Source organism: Oreochromis niloticus, linkage group LG15 (assembly GCF_001858045.2).
Source record: "Oreochromis niloticus isolate F11D_XX linkage group LG15, O_niloticus_UMD_NMBU, whole genome shotgun sequence".
Taxonomy (NCBI): Eukaryota; Metazoa; Chordata; class Actinopteri; order Cichliformes; family Cichlidae; genus Oreochromis; species Oreochromis niloticus.
The window spans coordinates 17,221,989-17,249,917 of NC_031980.2; the positions used below are offsets into that span (position 1 = coordinate 17,221,989).

At 39.4% G+C, this 27,929-nt stretch overlaps 1 protein-coding gene across 1 annotated transcript in view; it reads left to right on the forward strand.

The window, feature by feature from the left end:
• Positions 1-27,929, forward strand: part of map3k5 (mitogen-activated protein kinase kinase kinase 5) — an 84,777-nt gene that overhangs the window by 10,834 nt on the left and 46,014 nt on the right. The window contains exons 2-6 of the mRNA XM_003446319.5: positions 11,412-11,551; positions 14,277-14,300; positions 20,080-20,273; positions 23,840-24,008; positions 26,122-26,228. Coding sequence (XP_003446367.1) covers positions 11,412-11,551; positions 14,277-14,300; positions 20,080-20,273; positions 23,840-24,008; positions 26,122-26,228 — 634 coding nt within the window. The remainder of the gene's footprint in view (positions 1-11,411; positions 11,552-14,276; positions 14,301-20,079; positions 20,274-23,839; positions 24,009-26,121; positions 26,229-27,929) is intronic.

Sequence of the window (27,929 nt, forward strand, 5' to 3'; positions counted from 1 at the left end):
GCAACAGACTGCCTTGAATCAACCAACTGTTGATACAAAACAAGATGGATCTGTGCTTTTTTTGTTATTTACACCTGATTCTGACCCCAACATCTGAATGGTGTAGCAGAAATACTGACTCATCAGATCAGAGAACTTTTTTCCAATGTTCTGTGCTCCAATTTTGTTGAGCTCATGCAAATTGTAGCCTCGGTTTTCTGTGCTGTGCATTCAGAGATGCTCTTCTGCAGACTTTTGTCGTAACAAGTGGTTATATGAGTTCCTGTTGCCTTCCTATCAGCTTATAGAAGTCTGGCTGTTCTCCTCTGACCACTGGCATCAACAAGGCATTTTTACTTTGAGAACCGACGCTCAGCCGATGTTTTGTCTTTTACAAATAGAAATAGTTGTGCAGGAAAATTCCAGCTGGTCTGAAAACTCACAGCAGCTCATCTGGCACCAACAACCATGCCATGTTCAAAGTTACTTAAATTACATTTCTTCCCCATTCTGATGCTCAGTTTGAACTTCACCAGGTCATCTTGACCATGTCTAGTCGAAAGGATATTATGTTAAACAGCAGTTAAACATAATAAAGTTGCTGGTGAGGTTATATAAGGACTTTGGAAGTCTGCTGTTTTTTTTGTGTGGTGTATAACTTTAAGTTCCATACAATATTTACATTATATGTCAAGGGACATTTTTGGACACCATTACCATTCAACAGTCACTCCAAAGCCACAGCTGAACATGATTAATCACTACTGAAGGCTTAGTTGTGATGACCTGTAGCTGGCTAAACCTTAACACTGGTCTTGGGTAAGCAAACACTGGAAACCACATTGCACATCCACGATCAATATCTAAACACAACTGAAACCAACACTAATGAACGTTACTACTTCCAATAAGCCTTAAGGGGTTTCCACACAGGCAGGGATTAGCAGTGAAGTGACTACCAGACACTGTAAAAAGTAAATAACATTCAGCAACTTCATGCAACAACAGGCGAAGAGGGCAGCTTCTGGGTTAAATTTGTCTTTTTTTTATTGTATAAAGGAATTGTGCATTCATATTTGCATAAAATAATAGTGTCCCATGTGAAATTAGAGAAGGTATGCACCAAAAAGCTTTTAAAGATTCCTTCCAGTCCTTCAAAACCAGTAAGGTGATGTCATACCCCTGATATCTCCAGTTTAAAAAAGGAAAAAATGCAGGAAACCTTAACATTTTCAATAATATGTCTAAAAATACCAAGAAATCATGTCAGGAAATGTTTATCAGTCACGCTGGTGTCTGATGTTTCTGCTGTTTCAGATGGAAAATTTCTTATCTAGTTCACTTTTCCAGGTCTTCAGGTGTATTTATACACTAATTTCTGGCTGGTGCAGTTTTATTTCCATGCAACACTCTGCAAACAACCACAACTGTTCCTCAGTCGTGTCACGCGAAGCAAGTGAGATAAAGTGGAATTGTTTACCAGACAATAACATGATTCTGTTTCACTGAAAAACAGCAAGGAAGTACATCAAGTAGGCATGTCGGGACAGCTTGCACTGCAGCACAGGTTTCTCCCGTGTGCTTGTCAGCGGTAGATGAATTCACATTCTGTTCTCAGCTGTTTTCCCCTTCGGGGCCATGGTACTGCGGTTTGCAAAATATCTCAGTGAGTGAAAAGGCAACAAAGTGGAGCAAAGGTAAAGAGGACCAGACTGCCAGGAGAGTCGTGCAACTGGCAGGCGGGTCTCATTTCCTGCATCATGATTTTTTTTTTTTTTTTTCTGGGTTGTTTCTTCCAAGCACATGGGTCTAAAAATAAAGGGAACATTAATCTCTCGCTGCTAGGTGGGGCGTCAGATGACTGAATATCCATTCATATGTCCCGTATTCTCCTGTGGGAGAAGAAATGTATTTGTAAACAGAAAAGCTTAGCTGAACGACTTGAATGGTCTTTCTTTCACCAGTATTGGGGGTTTATTTTGAGAACAAAAGGCATTTTTTTCTGTGTTGTCATCAAGATGATTGATTGGTGTATCTCCTGTAAGAATAAACAAAAGAATTAAAAAAAAAAAAAACCTGTAAAAATTTTATTCCATGTGAGTAATGGAGACTCCGTAGGGACTAACTTGCTCTGCCTTGTTACTACCTGGAATTGTACATCACTTTTAAAGCTGATTTTTACGCCTGCACTTCAACTCTGCTGAGTAATCGAGAGATTTCAAAGTTGCGTGTAAGACCACTAACCAGCACAGTCAGATAGGAGCTGGTCGATAGCTTTCTTCTTCAAACTCTGTGTAATGTCTAATTACACCCATATGAGTGTAGTGCAAGTAATCCCATGAATTCAGTGGGTGTTCTGAACCCTCCCCCACACCCAACAGACTACTTACAATAGTGAGAATGAGGGCTATCTGTTGTATATGCGAAACAAATTACTACATGATTCAGCAACTTGTGGAGTTCATGAGAAAGAAAACTTCATTTTCACATATAAACACAGCTAATTTGTATTTATTTTTTATTTTAGTGCTTCATCCAGGAAAACTAAAAAGCATGGATGGCTGGAAATGAATGGATCCATTTCACTTATTTGAAGCTATGCTCTTATATAGAAATAGATCAGCTTTGCATCATTAACAATCCATTCATTTGTCATTCCTTGCGTCCACAATCTCCCGTAAGTCCAGCCTCCTTTTAGGCCAACTGTCTTCTGATTGGCTGCCTTAGTATGGTTACGTATGAGACATAACCATAGTAAGGTATTCAAACGAAAAAGGAGATCCTGGGCGCGTAATGCATAAAATAAGAAAATCATGAAAGGTTTCTTTTAATGTCAATATAAATTTTATATTTTATGAGATTCATAAGCAACAAGGTTGACCAAAGTGCTTTACAAAACCATAGATCAGTAAAAGAAATACAATAACATAAAACAGGAAAAACAAACGATAAATTTGACTTAAAACAAAAAGACACCAAAACAAGAAAACCTAATCAAACTCAAACAAAATTCAATAAGTTACCATTTTTATCTGTTTCATCAACTCAAGCCAAGATTTTAGTTTATAACACGCCATTGTGATCCCCTGTTTATTTGATCTGTAGCACACAACACCCCTCTGGAGCTTTTTGTCTCTGTCAGCGTCAGTTATATTTATATAGCGCATTTCATTACATGTAAACTCAATGTGCTCAGCATAAAAGATAAAAATCTAAAACACACTATGCCTTTAGGCAATAGACAGAACAAAATAAAAGTTTACAGAGAAACACAGTACAAAAGTTCCTTTTTTATACTGCGTTTAGGTGTGGCAGCTCAGAACGGGTACAGTATAAACACATGTGGTCTGAGAACACGGTTAAATGCAGTAATTCATTGAGCAATACATTTTGTATGGCACCAAACAAACAAGTCTGAAGCTTTTAATCCTGTTTCTCTGTGCAACCTGACAGCTAAACAGTTAAACATCGTTTGAAACACCAGAGGTAAACATCACACTGCCCCTGCATGCAAGAGCACCACAAGCATCCTCTGCTGTTCCTGGAAAGTTGGCAGACTGTTTGGACTTTATGCTCTCGAAGGTTCCTTTTCAAGGGGGGGGGGATTTCCAGAGCAGCATGGAGATGGTATTTCCAAGCATCTGCCTGTCCGTCTGTGTGGGATGGGCTTCAGGGTAAAACTCCAGCTGCACTTTGCTCCACTAATACAAGTCTGTTTACCTCGTTTTCCATTAGACATACAGGGGGGGAAAAAAACTCAACGACTATACACACTGATGGCTTCGGTTCGCTAACATCACTCAAAGCAGTTTCCCTCACAGTCTCTATGGTTACAACTTCTTATGTGTAGCTGTTATGTAATAGATGGTAACGAAGCGTTATTCACTGTGCCAGCGCTATTACTATCTCTCTTGGTAGAGTCAAACTTGCCGTTGGTCCGTGAGTGACCGAGGAACCAACCGCTACAGTAATAGCATGGCTTCAATCATGACAGGTCAACGGCATTTTCATAAATATGGAGTGTTATCAGGTCAAAGTAAGGTCACATACCAACACATGCAAACACTGTATCCTCCTCTTTCTCTAGATGACGTAGGTTGCATAAAATGTAATGGATCAATTGTGGTGAACTGAAATCACTCTTGCACTGCAACTTACTAAAGTTTCCAATGTGCCAGTACAAACTTATGCAGCATCCTTGGGATTAGATAGATACCAATATTCACATTTATTCACCTTTAATTTGATTTATAGATCAATATCCTTAATGATTATTAACGAGATCCTTAATTTCTGGGCAGGTGTAGCTGAATATAGCGTCATGCTGACTGCGTTAAGAAGTTGATTTTCAAATCTTCACTTCTAAACTCAAATAAAGAGTCAGGTTTTGCAATCCAGCTTTAATATAAATTTTAAAAGTGTTTTAGTCGTTGTAAATCAGCACTCAAAATGTACAATCACAGTTTTTAGTATTTTTCATTCTAGAAAGTCACCAGTACTTGTTTGATGTATGTAGATTTAATGTTTTAGTTTTACGTGTTGTATCTGTAGCCACCTTGATAAATCATTAATTATTTAATCTATATATCTATACACAGAGCTCACTTTATTGAGTTTTGGCTTTGAGCACAGCAGCCCTATCCACCTGATGTTCACACCTTAAGTTTGTAAGGGGCAAATCTATCAGAAGAAAGTTAGCTTAGAGGAATCATGCAAATCTGTTCCTGTAAGAGTCCAAAATAAAATTATGTAGCTGGGAGTGAGCAAAACAGGTCACCTTAATTTACAGCTGTAGGGATGTATAGCATAGCTGAAACATAATCTCTCAGTATTGTTTATAGCTTATGATTTTAGGCTGTTGGTAGCAATTGTTTATTTTTCTCCACAACCTGCTCTCATTAAAATAGATTTCTCTGTGTCCAATTATGCGCTCTCTAGTAGAGACAAGAGACTCTGCTTTGCTGAAATGATCCAGATCCACTTGAAAATGCTCCAGAGCTTTTTAGTTCGTAATATTTTAGATGGAGCTGATCCCCCAGCTCCTCTTAAGAAAGAGCATGTGGAGCTGATGGAGGATCTCTGGAGAGTGCTGGGAAGGATCCATAAAGAGAAGCCAATAGACACCAGAACAATCTCCAGTAAATTCGAAGCCCTCCACTCCTAGCTGCTCACCTGAGGCCCGATGAACCTACAGCGCCAGGCCGAGTGCTGCTGAGAGCCAAACACTGTGAGAGAGCACGTTCAGAGTATTGAATTATTTTCCCTCCTCTGCTTTGAGCAGTAGGCGAGGGAATCAATTTACTTTTGGTCCACACTGGCAGGTCCAACTGTAGGAGGTGTAGCAGGATTATCAGGGCATCAGTATGAATGTTTTACTCTTCATTTCTTTTTAAAAAATTTTCCTGTATGTCTTATCTCTCACTGATGTAGACAGATTTCGGTTTACTGGTGATACCAGGTGACTGTAAAACACCAGATGCGGTGATAAGGTGCCACTGTATGCGAAAAGGGTGACGAGGAGTCTCAAGTAACTCCTCTGCAGGCTTCACGAAGCCTTCTGTCAACACTATGTTGGCAGGTCTGCTGTTGTATTGGCATGCATTTCACTCTGCTGTTGCATTGGTAAGCAATCATGGCATCTGAGCACGCTTCACAAACATTCAGAGCCTGTGCTATTGAAATGCAGTCACTGTGTTTATCATATTTTTCGTGCCTTTTGAAATTAGGAATCATTGTCTTTAATGTGGTTTAAAAAGCCTACTGTGAACCTGCAAGCTGAAACATTTCCAATGTGCTTGAATTGGAATGTGGAACTTTTTTGTTTTTAATATTTTTAATATTTATAAGGATTATAAGTCCCTGCACTGTTGTTGCAATGGGTCTGTGACTCTGAGCGATGGATTCCTGTGAGGACAGATTACCATTGTTCTGTTTCCTTGTGTAATGACATATCCACAATATCCACAATTACAAAATGTCCCACACTAGCCAAAATGCTTTTAACATTGCAATTTAAAAGCTACTTGAAAGTATTGTTGCCTTCATTACTTCTTAGTAATTGCATCATTAACTGTACTAGGAACGTGATGAAACCAAGCCTTCCTTGGAACCAGCAAGAATGAAAACAGGAAGTAAGCTAGCTGTTCATGAAAGGGAAGAGTTGCTCATTTCTATCATCCTTCCACCCATCTTCTTCCGCTTATCCAGTTCAGTTTCGCCGAAGGGGCGGGAACCTGTGCTAGCTGTTAGGATGAGAGGCAGGATACACCCTAGACAGGTTGCCAGTCTGCCACAAGGCTGATAAAGACAACCATCACTCTTACTTTAACACCTACGGCCAATTTAGAATTGCTAATTAAGCTGACCCCAATATTTGTCTTGGGCTGGGAGAAAGTTAGAGTATCCAGAGAGAACCCATGCAAACACAGGGAGAGTATGCAAACTTCAAAGGCTTCAGCTGGCTGGTGGATTTGAATCTTCTTGCTGTGATGTAACAACGCTAACCACTGCACCACCCTGCTGCCCCAACTTCTATTAAAAATATACATTCTGTCTTCCAGCACAGCAAGAAGATTCTACCATAGTGAACAGACTGAGGGTTTATTTTTTATTTATCATTTATCTATTTATCTCTTTTCAAGAACAAAATTCACAAAGTGCTTTACAATACAGAATAAGATGCAATCAGATAGTCAGGGTTTTTTTTCCAGTCAAGCTTTATTTATGTAAGCCATGGCATGACTTTAAGACTAATGACCTTTTGCCATACAAACTTTGCTTATATTAAGCTTTTTTAATTGTTGTCAAAGTTCAGAAGATTATTAGGATTTAAAAAGGTGGCTGTGCTGTTCAAATGCATTCCAGTAAGACCAACAAATGTAGAGAGATATTGTGATAAGAAAGGAAAGTTAACGCTTACAGGCAGTTTAAACGTGGGATATTGCAGCTGTTGCATGCTTTACTTTGCTATTCTGGCTTGTTGTGGACCTCCCAGGTTTTATGACCTGTCACATGCAGCATGGCCTGCAGGGCTGGAGATCTCAAGAAGTACCTCTGTGAAGCACCAAAGCTGCAGAGCAAGAATTACCAGATGGCACATAGGGAGATTGCTTTAACAGTTTTGTAATTTTTTTAAAGAAGCGAGTTCCCCAAGAAAACCTCTGCGATCTCTTTGTTTTATCTTTTACTGTCTTCTATTCTTCTTCAGTCCAGTGAAGTGTTTGTTTTTGGGGTTTGAGAAATGACACCTACTGTGTTGAAGAAGACAGCAGAGAGTGAGGTAGACCTCAAGTTCCAATATAAATGGTTATGGCGCTGCGTTGACATGACAGTGAGCAAGCAGTGATCAATGCGCCAGCCATTTACAGGATAGTCAGCGATTGTGTGGTGTGCCTGTGGTGACTGTTACCACCCACTGGGTTCACCCCAGATCAAAATTTAGCCCAAGAATACTCCTGAACACATCCCTGCTGCGATGTTGCACGTTATTAGTACTGAATCGGTTACCAACTGAACACAAAAAATAATGTTTGCATGAGTAGACAGATTTAAGCGCTCAAGCAGGACACAAACAAACAGTTGCTTTCATTTGTGGAATTTAAAATCAGAGGAATTGAAGTATGAAAGGGTAGTTTGTAAGTGCCATTATAAGCAGCTTCTAAGTAAAACCTAGAGTGCGTTCTTTATTATTAGACTAGACTGAAATAAGCACTGACAACATCGTATGCTCCTAGTCAAGTGTTATAAATACAAAACATTTACGAGAACTGATTGCTCTTCCTGACTCTGTGGGCACAACAAGACTCACTTTAGCCTGTTTTTTTCCATCAGATGCAAACACCATATGCTGTTATTCATCACTTTTTAGCCCTTCTGTGTAGCAAACAGCAAACTTTTGTTTTTTTTCCAAGCAGCGCAAAGCAAAATTATCCCACCCAAGTCACTGCTGCTTCATATTTTTGTGAGTTATATTCTACTGTTGCATTTTTATGACCTGTTTGCATTAAAATCTCGTTCAAATGTAATATTGATGGGAGCCTGCTGCAGGTGGAAAAACAAGACAAGCTTATGTTTTATTCAGCAGACAACCTGTGCCGTCTGGATGTTGACACTCAGCGGCACCTTGTATGCATAGTCGAGAGGAGGAGAAGAATCTAAACAGCCGTTTATCATGTATATGCCCAGGATTGTTTAGGATTGTGTAAAAATCAGGCGTGGTGAGCAACCTATTTGTCTTGCTAACAATGAGTAAATCCAATAGACCAATATTTAATTACGTCTGAATGTTCTGAATGCTATGTGTGATAGTCGCAGTGCCTATGAGTGCATCAGGGATGCGAAACTAACAACTGGCTGTTAATCTTAGCGAGGATTAAAGTGTACCTTCCCCGTCTGCCTCGCAAGTTAGAAAGCGAAACATGAGTTTTGTTTAATCAGCGAGCAGCATCCCAATGTGAAGACGCTGCTCATCCAGAGAACAAAACCCTCTTGAAATTCCACATCACTGCACAGAAGCCACAGAGCTTAAAATGCTGTCCTACGCCTACTCTGATGGGATGAAAATATGAGGCTTTTTTTTTTCCTGGTGTGAACGAAGGGTTTAATGATGAGAACCTCTGAGGCCAACAAGTACCTGCTTCCTGGTTGAATTTGCATGTTCTGATGATGAGTGCGAGGAGCTGCATGGCCCTGATGAAACCCCTTCAGTGCTGCAATCGGCCAATCTCTGATAGGCTTCTCTCCCAAGTGTCATGTTGGCTGCTTGATGTTTAACTGCACATTCAAATTATGAGCATTCGCTTGCTTGCTTTGAGTAATTTGCTTTGATAGACTGGGTTGTGTCAGTGGCTTTGATTGCACGCGATGCATTTGTAGAGCTCCTTCAGCTTAACAAGCTCCATTTTCTTGTGCCATTCAGAAAACATGATGGATTTATGCTGCCCTTCTTGGCCCGGGACACTATCGCTGTATCTCAGGAGTTTTACTTCCTGGTGAAAATAAAGCTTAAAGAGAAATCGTGTTACATTTAAAAATGTCAATGCAAGAAGCTGCGATAAGAGCTTAGTTAGCTGCCAGTTATAGGTGTTACATCACCTTAAAAGTTGCCACTTCTCTTCACATTAGCAACACTAGCTTTCATTCGGAGCCTTGTTTCTGATCACCTGACTAATCTAAGTTTTCACTCTCTTTTTGCCTGTTTGTCTGCTAAGCTCTCTTCTATGTTCACTGGCTTTTTGTAGCTCGAGCATATTATGATTATATGAGTTTTTGTGATAAAACATCTGATGAGATCATTAAAAAATATTAAAATCTTTGCTGGTGGCAAAAATAAAATGCTTTGAATCACAGTTAGTCTGTAGGTTTTATGCAGATTTCTGCACATCAACACATATCAACAGATTCTGGTGGAAAGACTTTTGGTATTTGAAACTTTCTGGTTTCTACTTGTAGGCCACTCATAGTGTGAGCTGTATTAACCAATCCTTTTTTAAAGCAGGCTTTTGTTGCATGTCTAAAATAAGGATTGGATTTGCTGAAAATCCATCAGGCGATGATTTGTAAACGATGACTGTCAGACAGAACAGGAAGTCGCAGTATGGGTGTCGGCTGGCTATACCAGCACCAAAATTGGCTGCTGCCTTTGTAATCATTTAATCGTTCTCAGCTTTTTAACATAGTGGAGACAAAATCTTTCAAAGCATATGTATGATTTATTCTTTTTTTAATTTAGTGTAATGTCACCAGGCTGAAAATATTTGCTTTTAATACTTAAAGAAAAGGTCAAGGCCAAGTCATCATTTCTGTGATATAATTTCAGATTGTAGTCTATTCCTAAACTGTAGACTTAAAAGGAGAGCAGTCATCTCTACAGTTACATGGTAACTTGACTAACTGGTGTCTTTCAAAAACCAGTGGAAGCATTAATAATAACCCTAATCTTTTATGTGTCATCCACTTGTCATGCTTCCTCTTCCACAACTGAGCCACCCATAATCTGACAGCATCTTGAGCTGAGTGACTGAATGTTTTTGTGATTTCCTCCAGTAGCGGTCCATTAGCTCGAGCACCAGTTTGAAAATCGAATTCAGGGTCGTGATGGTGGAGGGGGGAGACTATCCCAGCTTTTGAACAGACCCATTAGAGGTAAAAGATTTGATCATCAGAGTCGCACAATATCTGCTCTTCAGCTCCGTGTAATGTTTTCGTTGACACAAAAGAGTTGGAGAGTTGGAGCTGATGAAAAACCAGGGTGCAGCTTTATCTCCGTAGCTCTGAGCTCTTCTGTCATAACTGGAACGTAGCCATCGGGCTCATTTGCTTTTGTTGCTATCAGTTGCTCAGGGCGACCTTGGAAACAACGTTGTAGTACCGCCCTGCCTCGTGTGTGGGTCTGCAAAACACCATCGTGTTCATTCCAAATCCTGATGAGTGTGTTTAATGTTGCATGCCCACCATAACTGACAGCGTCATACAAAGATTTGTTCACTGCAGGGGCCGAACAGTGAGTGAGGGCTTTGGTGAAAGTCCAATGCTGACAGTTGCATAACAGCACAGCCTGTTGTACAGGACATCAACCTTAGGAACTCATCACTAGATGACCTGCTTGCTTGAGTGGAAATATTTGCTTGACCTGTTGACCCAGATAGTATAGCTGAGTCCTACTCCAGCTGGGGCATTATTGATTATTGAGTGTACTGGACAAAAAAGGAGTAACACTACCTTCATCTCACGGAAAAAAAATGTTTTCAGCTTGCAGATAACTTAACACTGACATGCAAATCGGTAGCTGATAACAGCATGAATAACAGCTGTGCCGATCACTAATAACCACTGAGTTGTATCCATGTCTCTCCCAGAGCAATAAAGAGCAACAGCAGACAAAGTTGATGTTAAAGATCCCATATGGGCAGTTTAGTTGTAGGCAAATAACATTTTAATGAGATTTATTCAGATAAGGGAATTTAGTACTTATGTGTTGAATGGCTTTAATCAATTATCAGACAATCAGTTTTCAATGGGTTGATTTTTGAGTTGAAATTGTAACATTAGGCTACCAAACTGGTTGTGAGATTCTAATAAACATTGTTAAAATCTGTTTCACAAAGAAAACAAAAAAGAGGTTGGGGGTAAAGGCTTTTCCAAAAAGGTAAAGGAGAGGATGGATGGCACCACATCCTTGTAGCCAGATTCCAAAGTGTGGTCAAAAACAGAAGAGGGGAGGCTGTTACAGCAGTGAATTAACATCCTTGGTTGGGAAATGGGTGTAAAAGGTATTTCTGCCTGTACTATGCAACTGCATTATTAGAGCTTATGATATTCTAAGAATGGTGTGTATTCACTTGCACTTGCAGAACCCAAAGAAAGCTAGTCGTGAGTGTTGTGCTTCGCTCCTGAGCCACACTATAACACGTACACCTGTCTTTTATCATCAGACATAGCTGTGGTGGAGATGACAGATGCCTTCCGCCAGCCTTCGCTCTTCTACCACCTGGGAGTGAGAGAAAGCTTCAGCATGGCCAACAACATCATCTTGTACTGCGACACTAACTCTGATGCTCTCCAGTCTCTGCAGGTAAGCCGCCATCAGGAACAGAAGCCAATATATGCTGATATATTTGTTCCTTTAGAGCAGCTCAGGCTTCTTTGTTAAAAAATACTCTCAGCACAGGCAGCATCACAGCTGAAAATCTAAAATTTTTACAGCCTAAAAATCGATTTCAACAATGCTTCCAAATATCCAGTTAGCGGCCTTCTCGTTCGGATGTTTTGAGAAATGAGGTCGTGCCCTCAAACACCATGTTAGTCTGAGTATAGGATTTTATTCAGAGGTAGAAAATTTTGGATAACTTTTCCAATTTTATAGTGAAAACCTTGCATTTTTTATTTATTTTTAAATAGATTACATATTTGACATTGACATTGTTAATGCAGAAAAGTATCTGTAGTGAGAAAGACAGGGACAACACAAGGTGCCCAACCATCCTGCAGAATGAAGCATGGGTCCAACCAAGACATGGCGCTCATGCCAGTGACCGTTAATAGGCTGTAAACACTAATGTTGTCCCTACAGTTAGCTCTGCTGCTAATTACCTCCAACAAGGAGGTTATGTTTTCAGTAGCATTTGTGTGCGTGCATGCTTGTGAGCGTGCTCAAAAAGTTTGGAATTAATTCTATTAAAACTTTGTAGGGGTGTAGAGAGGGGTCACATTAACAATCCATTAAAATTTGGCTTACATCCACCAAGGTCTTCAAGGTCAACTTAATGATTTATTGGTCTAAAATTAGAGCTTATAACTTTGGAAACTATGATACTTACAAGTGTGGTGGGTATTGTGGACACAATACACGCTTTTACACACATCACAAATTGCTGAAGATGTAGATGTGTATTATTCTGGTCATCGTGCAAAAAGTTCATACTGCTTAAAGTCCATTTAAAAAGAACAAAGAAATGAAAAAAAAAATGAATGCATGCAATATACTGTGCAATTTCCATACAAAATGCCCAGAGAGCGAGCTGGCCTGGAGGAGGTTTGCACTCTTGAACTGCTTCTTGTTATAAACTTGAAGTAATGGAACCAAGTGTTGATTAAAATTACTCACAAAATGTTTTTTTTAGTGGTCTTGTTTATGATTTTTAGAAAGCCACATTGCTGCTGAGATTTAGAGATTTATTTTTTAATATTTTTTGAGCGCCACAAAGCAACAGCAAATTCCTTAGCAACAATTTCGATGATTAAATACACTGGAAGTTTTACACTGGAAAGTGCTTGCAGGTAACAATAAAGTGCATACTATTCAATCCCTACTAGCAATATGCATTGACCAAAGCTGTGTTTATTTACCATAAATGTCAGACTACTTCAGCATGTAACAATGGTGTGAGTCTTGTAGTTTCTGTACTGCAGACAAAGGCATAGTTCACACCGTCTGAGGCCCACGCAGAACACATTTTAAAATCGCCTGCTGTAGGCAACTTGTAGCAGAAGAACACTGAAGCTTTTCTTTTAGTTAGTCTAGTGGGAGGAGTATTGTGGTGACAAGGGTCATGAGCCAGAAAACAAACTGTAGAGTCGACCCATAAAATGCACAGCCTGCACAGTCAGGGGAGGCGTGTCCTAAAATAAACACAACATAAAAAGCTGACATTGGCAGCTGTATTATGTCTGCTTTTTATGGCAAGAAAATTGTTTCAAATGACGTTCTTTCCTGCTCCTGGTGGTATCTGGGAGGGGGTTTTTTGTCCTGTGGTCTGCCATGGTGCCCGCCCGTCTCGCTGGCTGTGGGTTAACTTGTTCTCACCATGCTTTGAAAGAATTCACTTAGGCAGTTTCCTCAGATCTCTATCAGGCCACCAAATTGTTTTAAAGGCAGCTTTTTTATACTCAAAATTTTCTTTAAACAATGGCGATCATGAAAAAAAAAATCCTAAAAAAACCATCTATGTGTACTAAGTCTCAGTGTACACTTGTCAATTATGCTTCCTTTCCCAGAAACAGGCAGATATCATTAATGCTCCGGGACATTTGATGTGTGCTTCTTCTTTTTAATATCTCTGCCCATTCATTATTTTGCCCAGAGTGATCAGAGGGATTTGTTCCTCAAGTCTTTTGTGCATCTGGTTTAAAGATGATGTAATGTGTGTGTGTGTGTGCGTGCGTGTGTGTGTGAATAAATCTGTTAAAAGGCTATTGTTGAAGGCTGCTGGAGAGACAAATACAAATAGGAAACTGTGGAGACACCAAAGACCCTCAGATTTTGCGCTGAAAGTCGGTTTCAGACATCGCCTAGTCACTGAGTAAAAATGCACTTTTAACTTATAAAGGCAGAGATATTGTTGCAATCTGTAAAACAAAGTCCACGGCTCACTTTTGATAATATGTGATAAGACATTATAGCTGGTAACTTGAACCATGCTTGATATATGCAGAGAGGCTTTTAATTTCTTATACAATGGACAACTTAAAAAACTAAACATGCACACATAAAGCTGCTTCAAGCTGTAAAAAAGGTGCAGCAAAAATGTTGAATGCATTTGCTTTCTGTAGACAAATCCGAACTAAATATGCAGTTTGCTCGGCACTGCATTATGGCTTTTTACTAGAAATATTAATCAGCTGTTGGGAAATCAACAAATATCCACAAATACAAGTCGTCCTCACAAAGTGTTTGTAGCTCAGGTATGGTGTACTGAATTGAAGTGTCATTCAGTAACGTCGTATCTAACGTAAATTGCCTCTCGGAGAAAATGCTCATGATGAATTTCTAAATGGATTTCTCTCTTTTCTTCTTTCAGGAGATAATTTGCCAGAAGAACACTGTAAGTACACAAGGCATTTCTTTCTTTCCCGTTGCCTTTCACACATTACTCACTCATTGCTCACACATCACACACATTATGTAGTGCAAAGAATATGCTTTTTACAGCGCGCAGGGAGCACAGTGTCCTGTTGCCTTATGTCTCTCTTTTCGCTATTGTAAAGGCTTTCTCTTGCACAGCCCACTTTTGTTTCGAAGCTGTGATAAATATTTGGTTTCATGTAAAATGAAAACATCTTCCCTTCCACTTTCAAGATGTACGTCTCAGACAACAGCTGCTTTGAGAGTTACAGTGACTGCACTGCCACAATCTGCATAAAAAGGCACAAGCATTTTGAGAATTTGACTTGCAAAAAGTGCAGTATTCAAATAAGGTGCTGCCTTAAAGCTAAGGAAATCCTGTCCTTTGCATATCATACTGTAGTTCCTAAAATCAGTAGATCAAAATAGATTCACCCACTGTACCATATGTTTTAAGTAAAGCCTAGATTTTTAGCAGACATCCACAGAGTGTTGTTTTTGTTTCTGAAGTTTCTCTGCAGACCCAGGAGCCTTGTTACAGTGTATTAATATGTACAACTTTTCTTGTCTTATCAACCACTGAATGTGCTTTCGCAGCACAGTTTCCTGAATATGTTGCTACATCTGCCAAGAAGAAGTTTTGCCTAATTATACTTTTTTTTTTTATTATTTGGGTTTTTGGAAGTTAATGAAATGTTACTGACAAAAAATAGGAGGAGTGTTTTCCAGATTCCAGAGTGTCCTGTCTTCTTTCCCATTCCTTGTGAGTCTAAAACTGAATTCAGTTTCCAGTGATGCAAAACAGAGATAAGCTGCAAAATCTCTTATTTCAGAGACCAAAGGTAAACAATGTTTGTCGTCTTAAAAATGATGAACTGATTCTGACTAAATTGCGCGCTAATTGTGTCAATAACACAGATGCGGTCTGCAGTCCATGTTCAGCAGTCAGATAAAAGGCTCTCCTAAGTGGCTTTCACAGTGAAAGGAGAGCTACATGAAATGTACTGTTCTCTGACACTGACTCGTACCAAGAGGAGAGCTGATTATCACTCACAGTATGAGAGTGTGAGCTTACTGATCTCCCTTATGTGCACTTACTGTCTTTGTTCTTTCTCTTTCCTGCTTGTATTAATGCACTTAAATGCACTCTGCACCAGTGCACAGGCTCTTAACTAGCCATCTGTGCAGGTAAAAGTGCATTTAAATTGCAATACTGGACTTTTTGATCATTCTTTCCCTTCAATTTAATGTTATTACAGATGTTTTTTCCCCTGCAAACGCCGTAATTAATAGCAATTTTATATCTTCCTTATTCTCTTTCATTCCCAAAAAGTTCCAAACTTTCAGCCAAGACTTTGTTAACATGTCCTCATGGCATTTTTTTCCTATGATATAAGGAATATAGTGATCTAAGCAAACACTCAGCATTGCCACCTTGGAACTGCAGTGAACTAATGATTCAGACGCAAGTATTTAAACAACCAGGGCTGCATGCGAAACATAACAAACTGTTCCTTTCAACGTGTTTATCCATTTTTGTTTATCTAACGAACAGGGTTTATTCAACATGTTGCTAATAATAAGCTGTTTGTTAATCTAGTGAAACTGAAGGCTCACAAACGAACTGAGTGAGGTTCCATGTGCTGTACCTTCCTGATTCTTCTGTATGACAATTATGAACTTGCCAGCTACGGCTATCGCAGCATCAGATTTTTGCTTCATTTTATTATTTTTGAAAGAATTCAAAAATCTATTTTCTTCCTCCAAACCAGTTTAGGGTCACATGGCCTGGAGCCTAATCTGGCTGTCAGGGGTGGACAGCTCACCAGTGTATTGCAGGGCTGATACTGAGAGACAGACAGCCATTCACACTCTGATTCACACATACAAGCAATTTAGGATTAAGTCCAAAGCATGTCTTTGGACGGCGATAGAAAGCCAGAGTACCTAGTGAGAACCCCCCACACACAGAGAGAACATGCAAACTCCACACAGAAATCTAGGGTTCAAACCAGGAACCTTCTTGCTGTGAGACAACAGTGCACTGTGTCACCGAGCTGCCCATTATTATAGAGCACCATTATCATTTACTTAAAGTCTTAGAAGCTATCTGATGAAACACCAGTAGCCCCTCTGTTTTTGCTCTTCTCAGTTGCCCGAGGGAAGTATCACGGTTTTTACCTCCTGTATTCGCCCCTTTGTTTATCTGCTACTCTTTAACCCAGTAGTTATCTGATGTTGTGTACAGTGTAAAAAGAACTTTGACTGGAAACAGCTGCTTGTTAAGCCGAAAAACAATACAGTGGTGAGAGCGAGTGGAAGCATTGTAACAGTAACAGTCAACTGGAGTTAGCAGAAGCAGTTCAAACTTCCCTAAACCCAAGAAGATCTTTGGTTTAAGGTGCTGATAGCATATATTGTTATAGTTTAGGAAGCAGAAGGTTGATCTTCCCTCTGTAGTGCTCCAAATACATTTCTGTTTTTTTGTGACTGCTTTAAAATACACTCTGCAGCTGCAGACATGTCTGATTATTCTCATCATTGAAAAGCATGTGCTCCTACTTGTCTGTAACAGTGTATTTAACTCACTACCATTATAACTGAAATCCAGGTAATTAGCCTCTTTGTGTATGTTCAATTACTGTAATTACATACACAAATGTCCCTCTGTGTCAGTACACTTTCATTTACTTTTCCCACTGATTTATATCTGCATTTGCTGCCCATAGGTGTGTGTGTGTCTATTACCCTGTTTCGACTCGGTTTTCAACTGTATCTCTGGCTACTGGATCAGAGTGGGACAGCCCATTTACAACTACGCCAGATATCTTAGCATCATCGAGATTTGGTTGAAAAGTGAAAGGCGAAAAGATGTTCTGTCAGGTCGTTGAAAGCTTGCAAACGACCTGCAAATTTGATCCAGAAACTTCTTCTTATGAGGCAGCAGTGCTAACCACAGCACCACAGTGACCTGCCAGCGTCTGGGAACAGTGGTTTCAACTTTCTGGAAGCTCGCACAAATAAATGTTTACATCATTGCAACCATTTCCCATCTAAATTAAATATCAATATAATTTTTAAAGACATCGATTTGAATTTTTGAAACAATTCTTACTTTTAATGTCTGCTTAACATTAAGAGAATATTCAGACTGAAAGCGCATTGATTGTTGGTTAAATTAGGTAGTACTTGGTTCAAATTGCAATCGGATTTGACTAGACTGACCAGATGGCTGGTTTTAACCCACAAAACAACATCCGTGGAGACTGTTGACTGGTCGTTTACACATGTCTCCAAGATATTCTCCTATATTCATGTCCAGTTATTGATTATCATTTACAACAAAGGTTAAAAGCTACGTCTGTTCCCAGCCAGCCTCCATATTTTTTAGCAAAATGCTTCATGAGCTGCAGAGAAGAATGGACACCATATTGTGTTTTGATGACATGTTGTTATCTTTTGTCCTGCTTAGGAATAATTCAGGACAAAATACCATTTACATTACAAAGCATACAGAGCCAAATGTGCCCCACAACACCTCAGGAGCAATGCAGGTTGTGTTTAGTGCTGTCCACTTGTCCAAAACACATTTTAAAGGAGTGTAAACAGGCTCTATGTAGGTGAGTGAGTAGGCTGCTCGAGAACATTGATGCTGAAAGTGAAGATGAGCAGATGGATCTTTGGCAAGACTGACTAAACAGATGACTCACGCGGTAAATACCTGGCTCATTCTTTGGATTCATCAGCCAGAGTTGTCACATGTGTATCAGCTCGGAAACCTGCTACCGGTAAAGGACTACTGGAGGTTAGCTTCAAATAACCCGCAGCTGCTGCCGCTCTGAAATATGCATCAGCGTGTGAAAACAAATCTGTCATGTGAGCCCCATGACAGCATGAATCGCACAAAGAAGCTAAATATAGCATCAGCATTTTGCAACCTGTCTGGTTACACCTAAAAGAAATAGGGGTCACAGTCTTTTTTTTGTTTTGAAAGGCACACACTGCCGCTGCAGTTACTGGTGATGTCATGAACCACAGTTGCACAGGAGGAAGTAGTTATCTTCGGTTGGCTTTCATTGCTTCAATGCCACATGTTCCTCTTACTTCCTTTTTTTTTTTTTTTGGCACTGAAAGCAGCAGCAGCAGTGTATTTTCGAGGTTGCTGAAAAACCGAAAGCATGATAGAATATTAAAGTCATCAGGATGCAGCTGGATTGCAGCCCAACCGCCTTCAGATGCTCGTGTTGTTTCACCACATATCTCACACTCTGAGAATAGCTCTTCTTGACAGGACTTGTGCTGTTTCTTGAGGATATTAATTGTGGATTTCCTGCCTCTTTCTCGCTCTTTCTCTCTCCTCTGTCTGTAGACACCACACGCATGTGTTTCCTCTTTGTTTATTCAGCAGTGGTGGGCCGCCGCGACAGAAGCATCAAGAATGTGGTGCAAATAATGTCAAGTTAAAAAAGCAAATACAGATACACAATAACGGCTGTCGAGTATTAAAGCTAAGTGAATAAAAAAAAAAAAAGGCTTTTAATGCTACTAGTGCGGCCAAACCTGAAACAGACACAATTACTCCATAATGGCACAGCTGGAGCAAAGAACAGGGTAGAGCTTTGCAGCAGGTGAGCAGGGAGACTTCAGCTGCTGCTGCTTGATTTTTCTTGTGCGATAAGGCTGCTTGAGCGAGTGACATTTGAAAATAAGGTGCTGTAAGTGTTTGTGGTTATAAGACAGCACCTCCTAATGAAGCTGTTGCATATCTCACCTCCCTGCTGCTGCCTGTTTAGACTAGTTCACTGAAGACAACGCTACATAAACACTATTGTGTGAATAGGAAGATCAGAGATGAAGGTTCATGTAATTACCCGAAACCATTTCAAATAGGGGAAATTACTGCAGACTTCCCCCCCCAGGCAATCTGCTTCCTCCCTATACAATGTAATGTTTCATTGCACAGGTCACTGAAATCAGCTGGAAGTTGTGTTTAATGAACAATTTTGATATGTTAGTTTTTGAATGAAGCTATAAAGTCTGATAGATAGTAAACCTCATTTACTATCTTTTTTTGTACACTTTTGTAAAGCTAAGGTTTCAGACTTTAGCGCCCAGCTCCTATTTTGCATAAATGTAACAAAACGGATAAAAAGAGCAAAGTTGAAGATGGTTTTATTGATACAGTTTATGCAAAGATGTCACAATAAACATGATAATCTGATGCTGTATCTACTCATATTTTAGTATAAATTTAACATTATAGTCTGTAAATGTTACAAATATAGTTGCATACATATAGTTTCATATAATGGCAGCACAGTGGCACAGTGGTTAGCACTGTTGCCTCACAGCAAGTAAGTTTTGGGTTGAATCCAGGGTCTACCCCTACCTCCCTCTCCATGGCATCTGGGATAAGCTTAAGCCTCCTCCATTCCCGTGACCCTGAATTGGATAAGCAGAAGAAAATGGATTGATTTATAGTTTCATATATTTTCATAAAGCTACTAAGCCTAACTTATCGAAATAGATGTTTGTTTGCAGAAACTTTGCCTTGAGTGCTCACATCAGTCTTTTAAATTGGTGAAAAGTAAATTATAGATATCATTTAAAAGACTACTGAGTATGGTTTATGATTAAAAAAAAAAAAACAATACACACATATTTTGGGCAAATGTTACAATTGCATACAAAAAGAAATTTCACAGATGGTTAAATGTGCTGATATCTGATATCCAGAACTTTGTTTCCTCTCTTAACAGACATGCTCAGCTAACTACACCTTCATCCCGTACATGGTGACACCTCAGAATAAGGTGTACTGCTGTGAGGGCAGCCTGATGAAGGGCCTGACCGAGCTGATGCAGCCCAGCTTCGAGATGCTGCTGGGTCCCATCTGCATGCCTCTGCTGGACCGCTTCATCCAGCTCCTCAAAGTGTCGCAAGCCAACTCCCAGTAAGTATATTTTGCTTATTTATAGACAGCTGTAATAGAAATATAAACTGTATTAAGTGAAATTAAACCTCCTATTGAGGCAATCCAGAAATTTCAACAATAATAGCATACAAGCGGGGATGCTAAACAGTAGAAACACTCGGGTTATGAGGTCAGTAATGCTCTACAAAGGACTAATGATAGAAGCTAGATTTTCCTGCACAGCAAACACAGAAATACTGTGATAGCTAACATGTTAGGCCTAGTTAAGACACTGCTTATGACCTAAAAATGCAGCTTCTGAAAGTACTGCACTGGTGCCGACTGGGACAAGTTTGCTACTCCTTTGGTGGTGCAAACAAGTCAGCTGTTGCACGCTTGTTTGCACCTGAGTTTGCAAAGTCGACTGCCTGTCATTTTAAAATATTGTTGAGGGGTTTTGTGTGTCAGTGCATGACTGTGGTGCAGCAGTGGTCTGGTAGGGGGACCTGCAATAACCTGTAATTTTTTTTCATTATTTATGAGCCGTAAAAACGAGCACCGCAAAGATCAAACTCTTGTTCCAGAAAGGTTGCACCAGCCATGGTAGATGCTCATCAGTGCATTCAGGAACCACAGTCCACACATGAAGTGTGACATCCCCTAACTATAAACCGTTTTAACACTTCTTATCTGCACAGAATTTTTTTCTTAATTTTTCCTTTGAGAAGGGAACATACGACAAAAGTATCCAAAAATATAACATGACATAAAATAGTATCAGTACTTTTACAGAGATTTGACACGTTTTGACTTTTGAACAGACCCTTTGGTCCATAGTTTTCTATGCATGCTTGCTTTTAACCCTTAAGGAATGAGTCTGTTTTCCATGGAATATATTTCTTCTGCTACATGTCTAGCCGCTGAGCTGTCCTTGAAGGATTACATTTTAGCCAGTTTCTTGTTATGACCTTTTTACATGCACTGGTCAAAACTTTGAAGACATATATTCCCTCGCTTCGTATCACGCCACTAGGCATTTATACAGATTTTATTATGCTGAAATGGGTAACATATACTATATTAATTTACATATTTGGCACCGATGTCTCTTCCAGGTCTCTCAACTACACCACATTTATGCAGTATAAACAATAATTACATCATTAAAACGATTTTTAGAGGAATATGCAGGTGAAATTGCAGTGTCAGTACTAACGGCCTGCTTATTTACACAATTTGGCAGATATTGTGGCAGATTTTACACAGAATTCTTATAGAGTAATTTGTCTGTTGTTACAGTATACAGAAATTAATCTATCGTTTGCAAATGGGACAGTAGTTTAATCTGAGATTAACAACAAGAGCTTTTCTAGAAGTGACATTAACAGCACGCTGTGTGGATTAACAATCTGAAGTTAGCTGTTAGGACTGTGCCCACTATCATGTTTCATCAGAGTGTGCACAGTTTTTCAGCTAGGCTAAATTCAATACAGTAAATATAGTTTCTGCTTTAGCTTTAACTATTTCTGTAGTTACTCTGCTTCCTGTAACAATTTCCTATTTTGTCTTTATAAAAATTCAGAATTTCTGTTGTGTAAACTGTACAAGGTAAAACAGAAGAGATTTTAACCTTAATGCATTTTGGCTTTGCAGAGACAAACAGCGTTAGTGAACATATTAAGAGCTTTATATTTAGGTTGTCTAGTGTTACTAATGAAGGACATACTGACAGTACAGCAATGGGTTTGAGAAAAAGGAAGCAAAAGAGAAAGAAAATATATTTAAAGCTCCTGACAAGATGCTTCTCTGAAACCACTGTAAGATCACTGTTGCTTATCACAGAGTCATAATGTGCATGGGAAATGCCCACAATATGACTCTGTGATATGTTTTTATAATGGTAAACAATGCCCAAATGATTGCTTCATTGTATAAATTACATTATACTGTATTCAAATTAAGGTGAAAGTTCACATTAGCATTTTTAGCATTTTAACATTATGTTTACATTTGATCAGCACTGTTAGAAGTTTTTCAGCACACCAGGCATTTATTTTATTATCCCACTCATCCTATTTTTACTTGTTCTAATTATTTTTGTGCGTGGATACTTCAGCCTTACTTACGTGGTAATTTACATTTTGAAACCAGAGAAGAAGAAAAAAAACCCTTTTGTTTGGCTCAGTTGCTGGGGTAATATTTTCGGCCTTCTTGCCAATAGGCGATACAGCAGCCAGTCATTTCTAGTCCATCTCCAGGAATAGTGACTCAGTTTTACAGGCAGAAAAGAAAATCATGTAGATTGATGAAGGCTGTGTCTCCTGGAGACAGGCATAAAGGAAGGTACGAAGATCCTACAGTAATTCAATGTTTGCACTATATTGTTTTGGGTGTATATTGAAGTCGAGACCATGTTTTGAAGTCTCAAGAAGACAGATAAGCTTACTGAATTACAAGAGCCGTCTCACATGAAGCAAATATATGTATTTATGTCTTTAAAATTGCTCCTTCCAGCAAGGATACACCAAACTGATCATCTGCAGCAGATCATAATATGCGAATACATGATTTGTTATTCATATTTTATGAAAAACAACCTAAACAGGAAAATATTAGCCGGCCTATTCACATTAAACACATTTACTATTTAATAACAGAGCTTCTATTGGGTTATTATTTAGGCTTTAATCACTCCCTGCAAACAGGGTTGACCCCCAGGATTGGCTCGGGGTTATGGCAGCAAATCATCATCACTACATGGGTCTTTTCAAAATTGTGTATAAGGCTTAATTATGTGAATAGAGAGTGTAGACTGTGTCATTATTTGGCATTTAGGTCTTAATATTATCATTTTTAGCTAGAGTACACCACGTTCAGCATACAAGAGGCTGGGGAGTGACAATAATCTGCATCAGTCTTTTGAGTTTTAATGCCAGTACACATGTTCTTTCCACAATCACAATGAGACGAGGTTATCCTTTGCAAACTGCTGATTAAACAGCCAAAGAAATTCAGCACTGAAAAAGACACAATTTGCAACTGGAAAATATTAATTAATTGAATTTAGATGGTCCACAATCACAGAATTTCTGAAGGTTTTCAGTTTTACGGTTTTAAATGTGAAAATCTGAAAGATCCTACAGACAGGCTTTTGCTAAGTACCTGAACCGCATCACGAAATTTGATATTCTTTTGTTCATCCCTTTGTGTTTTTTCAAGAGCAACTAAGAGCTTAAGAATATGGTTTCTGGAAGTAATTCTGCTTTAAGCTCATTAACGGTCTTAATTGTGATGTCTGCTCTGCTTTTAAATCCATCAAACTAATATCTGAAGTTATCAGGTTTATTGGTCCCTTCATCTGTCAGTGAATAATTTATGATTTATACGAGATGAAAATAGCTCGTGTCTCACTGGGGAATGATCTGAAATTATGCAAAACACTGTGAGAATGCAGGGAAAGAAGTAAGTCCAATTGTGTTTGAATTGAAGGATATTTATTTTTTTGCTTAATTTTTGTATTGCTATTTGTCAATCATATACACGCAAGCCAATCTTCTCTTTCGTGTATAAATGCATGTTTGTTTGTTTGTTTTCGTGTCTTCCAGCCAGTATTTCCGTGAGACGATTCTGAATGAGATCCGTAAAGCCCGGGAGCTTTACACTGGCTTGGAGCTGGCTGCAGAGCTGAGCCGAATCCAGCAGCGGCTGGACAACGTGGAGTGCCTTTCAGTTGATGTCGTCATCAATTTGCTGCTTACGTACAGAGACATCCAGGTACAGCTGTCGGGTGTGGACTTCCTGAACACCAACATATTGCTGTCATTTGTCAAATTATGTGTATTGCCTTTGGGTATTTCAACCAGAGGGGCTGTGGTTCAGTGGTTCTTGTTTATCATGTACTGAGTCTTGGTGCACCCTCCCCCCCTTTTTGTTCCATGTCTGAAACGAGTTATTTCAGCTTCTCCTCCTTTAGGCCATTTTTATTCTCATTGGCTGCCCCTCATAAACACACAGTGCAAGCCAAAGCTGTGTGCCTGCGATAAGGACTTCAGTTATCTTTAATCTGAACATCCATCTGTGCAACAACATCAAAAATCATAAAAAAATATTCATGATAGGCCGATTTTAATAAGGCAGCAGTCTTAAAAATAAACTTTGGCTATGTATTTGTTTAGTTTCGGTTAATTTATTTATTATTCTATGTAAGAATCTCAAAAACACTGAAAAATACCCGTCACATTTCCTGGACGGGTTCCTAGGAAAGTTTATGTCTTGTTTACTTTGGAACAAACATTCAAAAGTACAAAACGTTCAGTTCAGCCAGAACCAGTATAGTCACGAGAAGATTGTTATTTTCAATTTGCCGTAATATTTGCTGGCATGGCTCTGTTTTGGGACTTCCCTGCCCTTCATCGTGCATACTTGGAATGCAAAGGGCGGGGAGAGCAGCAGCAAGACTTCCAGCACACAGCAGAGCAGGCGTCAGTGACAACAATCCCTAACACTGATTAGGCAGGAAACAGCATGAAATGAGAGGCTGTGGTGGAGATGGCTCCCACTGCTGCTTGTCGAAACTGTAACTGTGGGCGGGCTAAACAGCTTAAATGGCACGCCCTATATGAGATTAGAGAATTGCATATTGAGTAATGTACATCTGAACCACCAGCTGATTTTCCTTGGCAGCGTCTAAGCATGACCTCATGGCAGCGAATACTAAGCTAGATTTTTCAACTGCAATAAACTGGAAAAAATGAGCAAATGCTCACAGATAACAATTAACTTCAATTGACTTTTTAATGTATTCATTTATTAACTGCTACTACATTTTCTGATAACCAATTACCTAAAATATCTGTCTCAAAGTGATTGTAATTATGTAATAAAATTACCAAAAATGGGAACAAATAGTTATTAGTTAATACTAACAAAACAAAATCTCAACATGGTAATTTCACCACGCCTTTACTTTGAAAAGGGCATCCCAAAAAGTTTCTCCATAAACTTTCAGGCATTCAGCTAATCACCCACAACCTTCTCAAGTTTAAACCAGCTGTCAACTCAGATGCACTGAATGTGCACGCTGATGTCCCTGACCTTAAAAAAGAAGCTACTGTACACATCTGCTGTACAAATTTAAGCAAGGTTACTGAATCAGCTTCAATCTATCTCCACCATCCCTTTACCAGTGCCACTTTCTCAAACAGGGGCCATTTACAGACTGCCTGTAGAGCGCTCTAGGCGAAGCGTTTGGTCTGTACGTCTTAAACGCTCTGCTCTTTCTCCTCTTTAGTCTCCACATTGCCGCGGCTTTCTCTGTCCAGATCGTCCCACTCACCATAGGCAGTGCACAGTCTAATGAATCATTCATTAGAACAACAAGCATTGAGGATGTGCTGAATTATTCAAAGTGCTTTGGCTGTGGTGACTACAAGAAACCAAAATGTGATGAAGAGGCAACTCAATTATTGAAGTGCTTTTTGTGATACACAGACAGTTGAGTCTGAGAAATAATGAATAAAAGGAAATCAGAAACTCTCCCTTGAGGATCAACGCAGCAGCTAAATACACTGATGAGTCAGAGTGTGTGTTTGGAGGGCACTGGAACAGAGGTACATGTGCACTAGTCCCACAGTGCTCAGCAATGACTGGTGGAGTTCCTACAAGATCGTATTTAACTTGCTCCTTACACTGACTTTGGTGCACTTAATGTTATCTTCTGTGACTTCTGAAAGCCTTTCGGCATGGTAGCGCTGAAGGCAAATGTCTTCCTCCTTTCTTTTTCTTTTCCTTAACTTGCAAAGCTGTGACATCACAAGAGTGTCATTGATGTAAGATACACCAGTGACAGGAGGAACAGCTCAATAGCCGATCTTTTCTTACCTTCTAGGATTATGAGTCCATCGTGAAGCTGGTAGAGACTCTGGAGAAGCTTCCGACCTTTGACCCCATGGCTCATCCACATGTGAAGTTCCACTACGCGTTTGCTCTGAATCGGTAAGGCAACGAGCATACACGTCACAGCGATCCACAGTGTAAACCTCTAACAACAACCTGCACCTGTAGCCATACTCGCAAAGGCTAAAACAGGTTTTCTGCCAGCCCACTGAGCCAAAGCTGACCCCCAGAAACCTTTCCGGCAGAAACCCTGCAGCATGCACACATATTCAGTTTGACAGATAAAAACTTTAATGAAAATGTTACAGTCGGAGCTTTTTTGTGTGTGGTTTGGATTTTGCGACCCTTGACATCTGAGTAATGTGTCTTCTCCACAGTGTCGCTGGTATTGTGTTCACCTTTTGAATGTGTCACTGTGGGGAAAAGTAGTCCTGGGGACACCTACCGTAGCAGGAGCTATTACTGTATATTCGGCGTATCCCTGTTTCCTGTACTCGTGTTGCTGTGTTTGCCTGTTCTGTTGGATATTTTCTTTTATAAATGTGGAAATATAAACCTTAAAAGCTTTTCTGCCTGTCATCCCTCTCGCTCACAGCAGTGATCATCACATAATTTGTTTGATAGGGTCACAACTATGTAAGATATAGACATGAAACTTTTGTTATGCAGTTGACATGAGAATGATGGTCAGGCTCCAACAGACTGTGGTGTGACCCACGAGTACTGAATAGGGGACATCAAATTGAGGGAAGGCGCTGGCCTTTATATATTTCTTATATTTTTAAAATTTTCATATATTTTATTTTTATGTCTATTTTCTTTGATATTTTTCTTTATTTAAATATATAAAATAAGTGTATTTATTTCCCAAAATAATCAAGTTATTTATCCGTCTTTGACTTTCTCGACCTCATGAAATCTTTGGTGAGATGCTTCACACAGATGTTGTCATAGAGATGGGCAATTTTGCTTTCATTTAAATTACATAAAACTAGATGCTTTATTGATGTATGAAGAGTAAACTAAGATATCACTAAGTTATCGGAATGTGAAACTGAAGAATATTTAGTTATTTAGCATTATATTTTGTTTTGAAGAGAAGCGATGACATGCACTTACACACACCTGCTTTTTCTTTAAGGACCTTTCACAAAACAAAACACACTCAGGTTTCCTGGAATCAAAACTTCTAAACACAGTGAAGCAAATGCACTCTTTTCCTTTGTCCTAGTCTTTTCTCTAAGTATCATAAGGGCTACCAGAGTATTTTTCATGGTGTTCAGGGTTTTCTTTAAATATATTCTAGCGGTTTCATTTATCTTGCGTTAGCAGAGCAGTATTGAAATCCTAAATGTATGTCTCTAAGCAGCTGTGACATTATTGGTGCGCGTCTAGCTACAGTACTCGTCTCAGGAAGAGACAGATGTACAAAACAGGAGGTTTTGGCTGCTTGTTTCTCACCAGCTGCTTTTCTTGTAAACTTCCTGCGGTTTTCATGGTGTGACTGCCTCAAACAGCAATAAAGCATACTGTTCTTTAATTTGGCAGCAAATGGAAAATGTTTCTGTAGGGTGCCAAGATGCCCGTGTGCTCGCTGTTAGTAGCTGCTTCATTCCCACTATGTGATATTGCATTTGCGAGCTCGAGGCGGCATACCGAGACATTTTGTGAGACCAATTCACTGAATAAGTGATAATGATGGAAAACATGTCTGTGGTGAGGTTCAGTTGTATCCTCCAGTGTTAGGGCAGGTCGACATGAGCAGAGGCACATCTGTAGGAGGGCATTTATGTCAGTTTA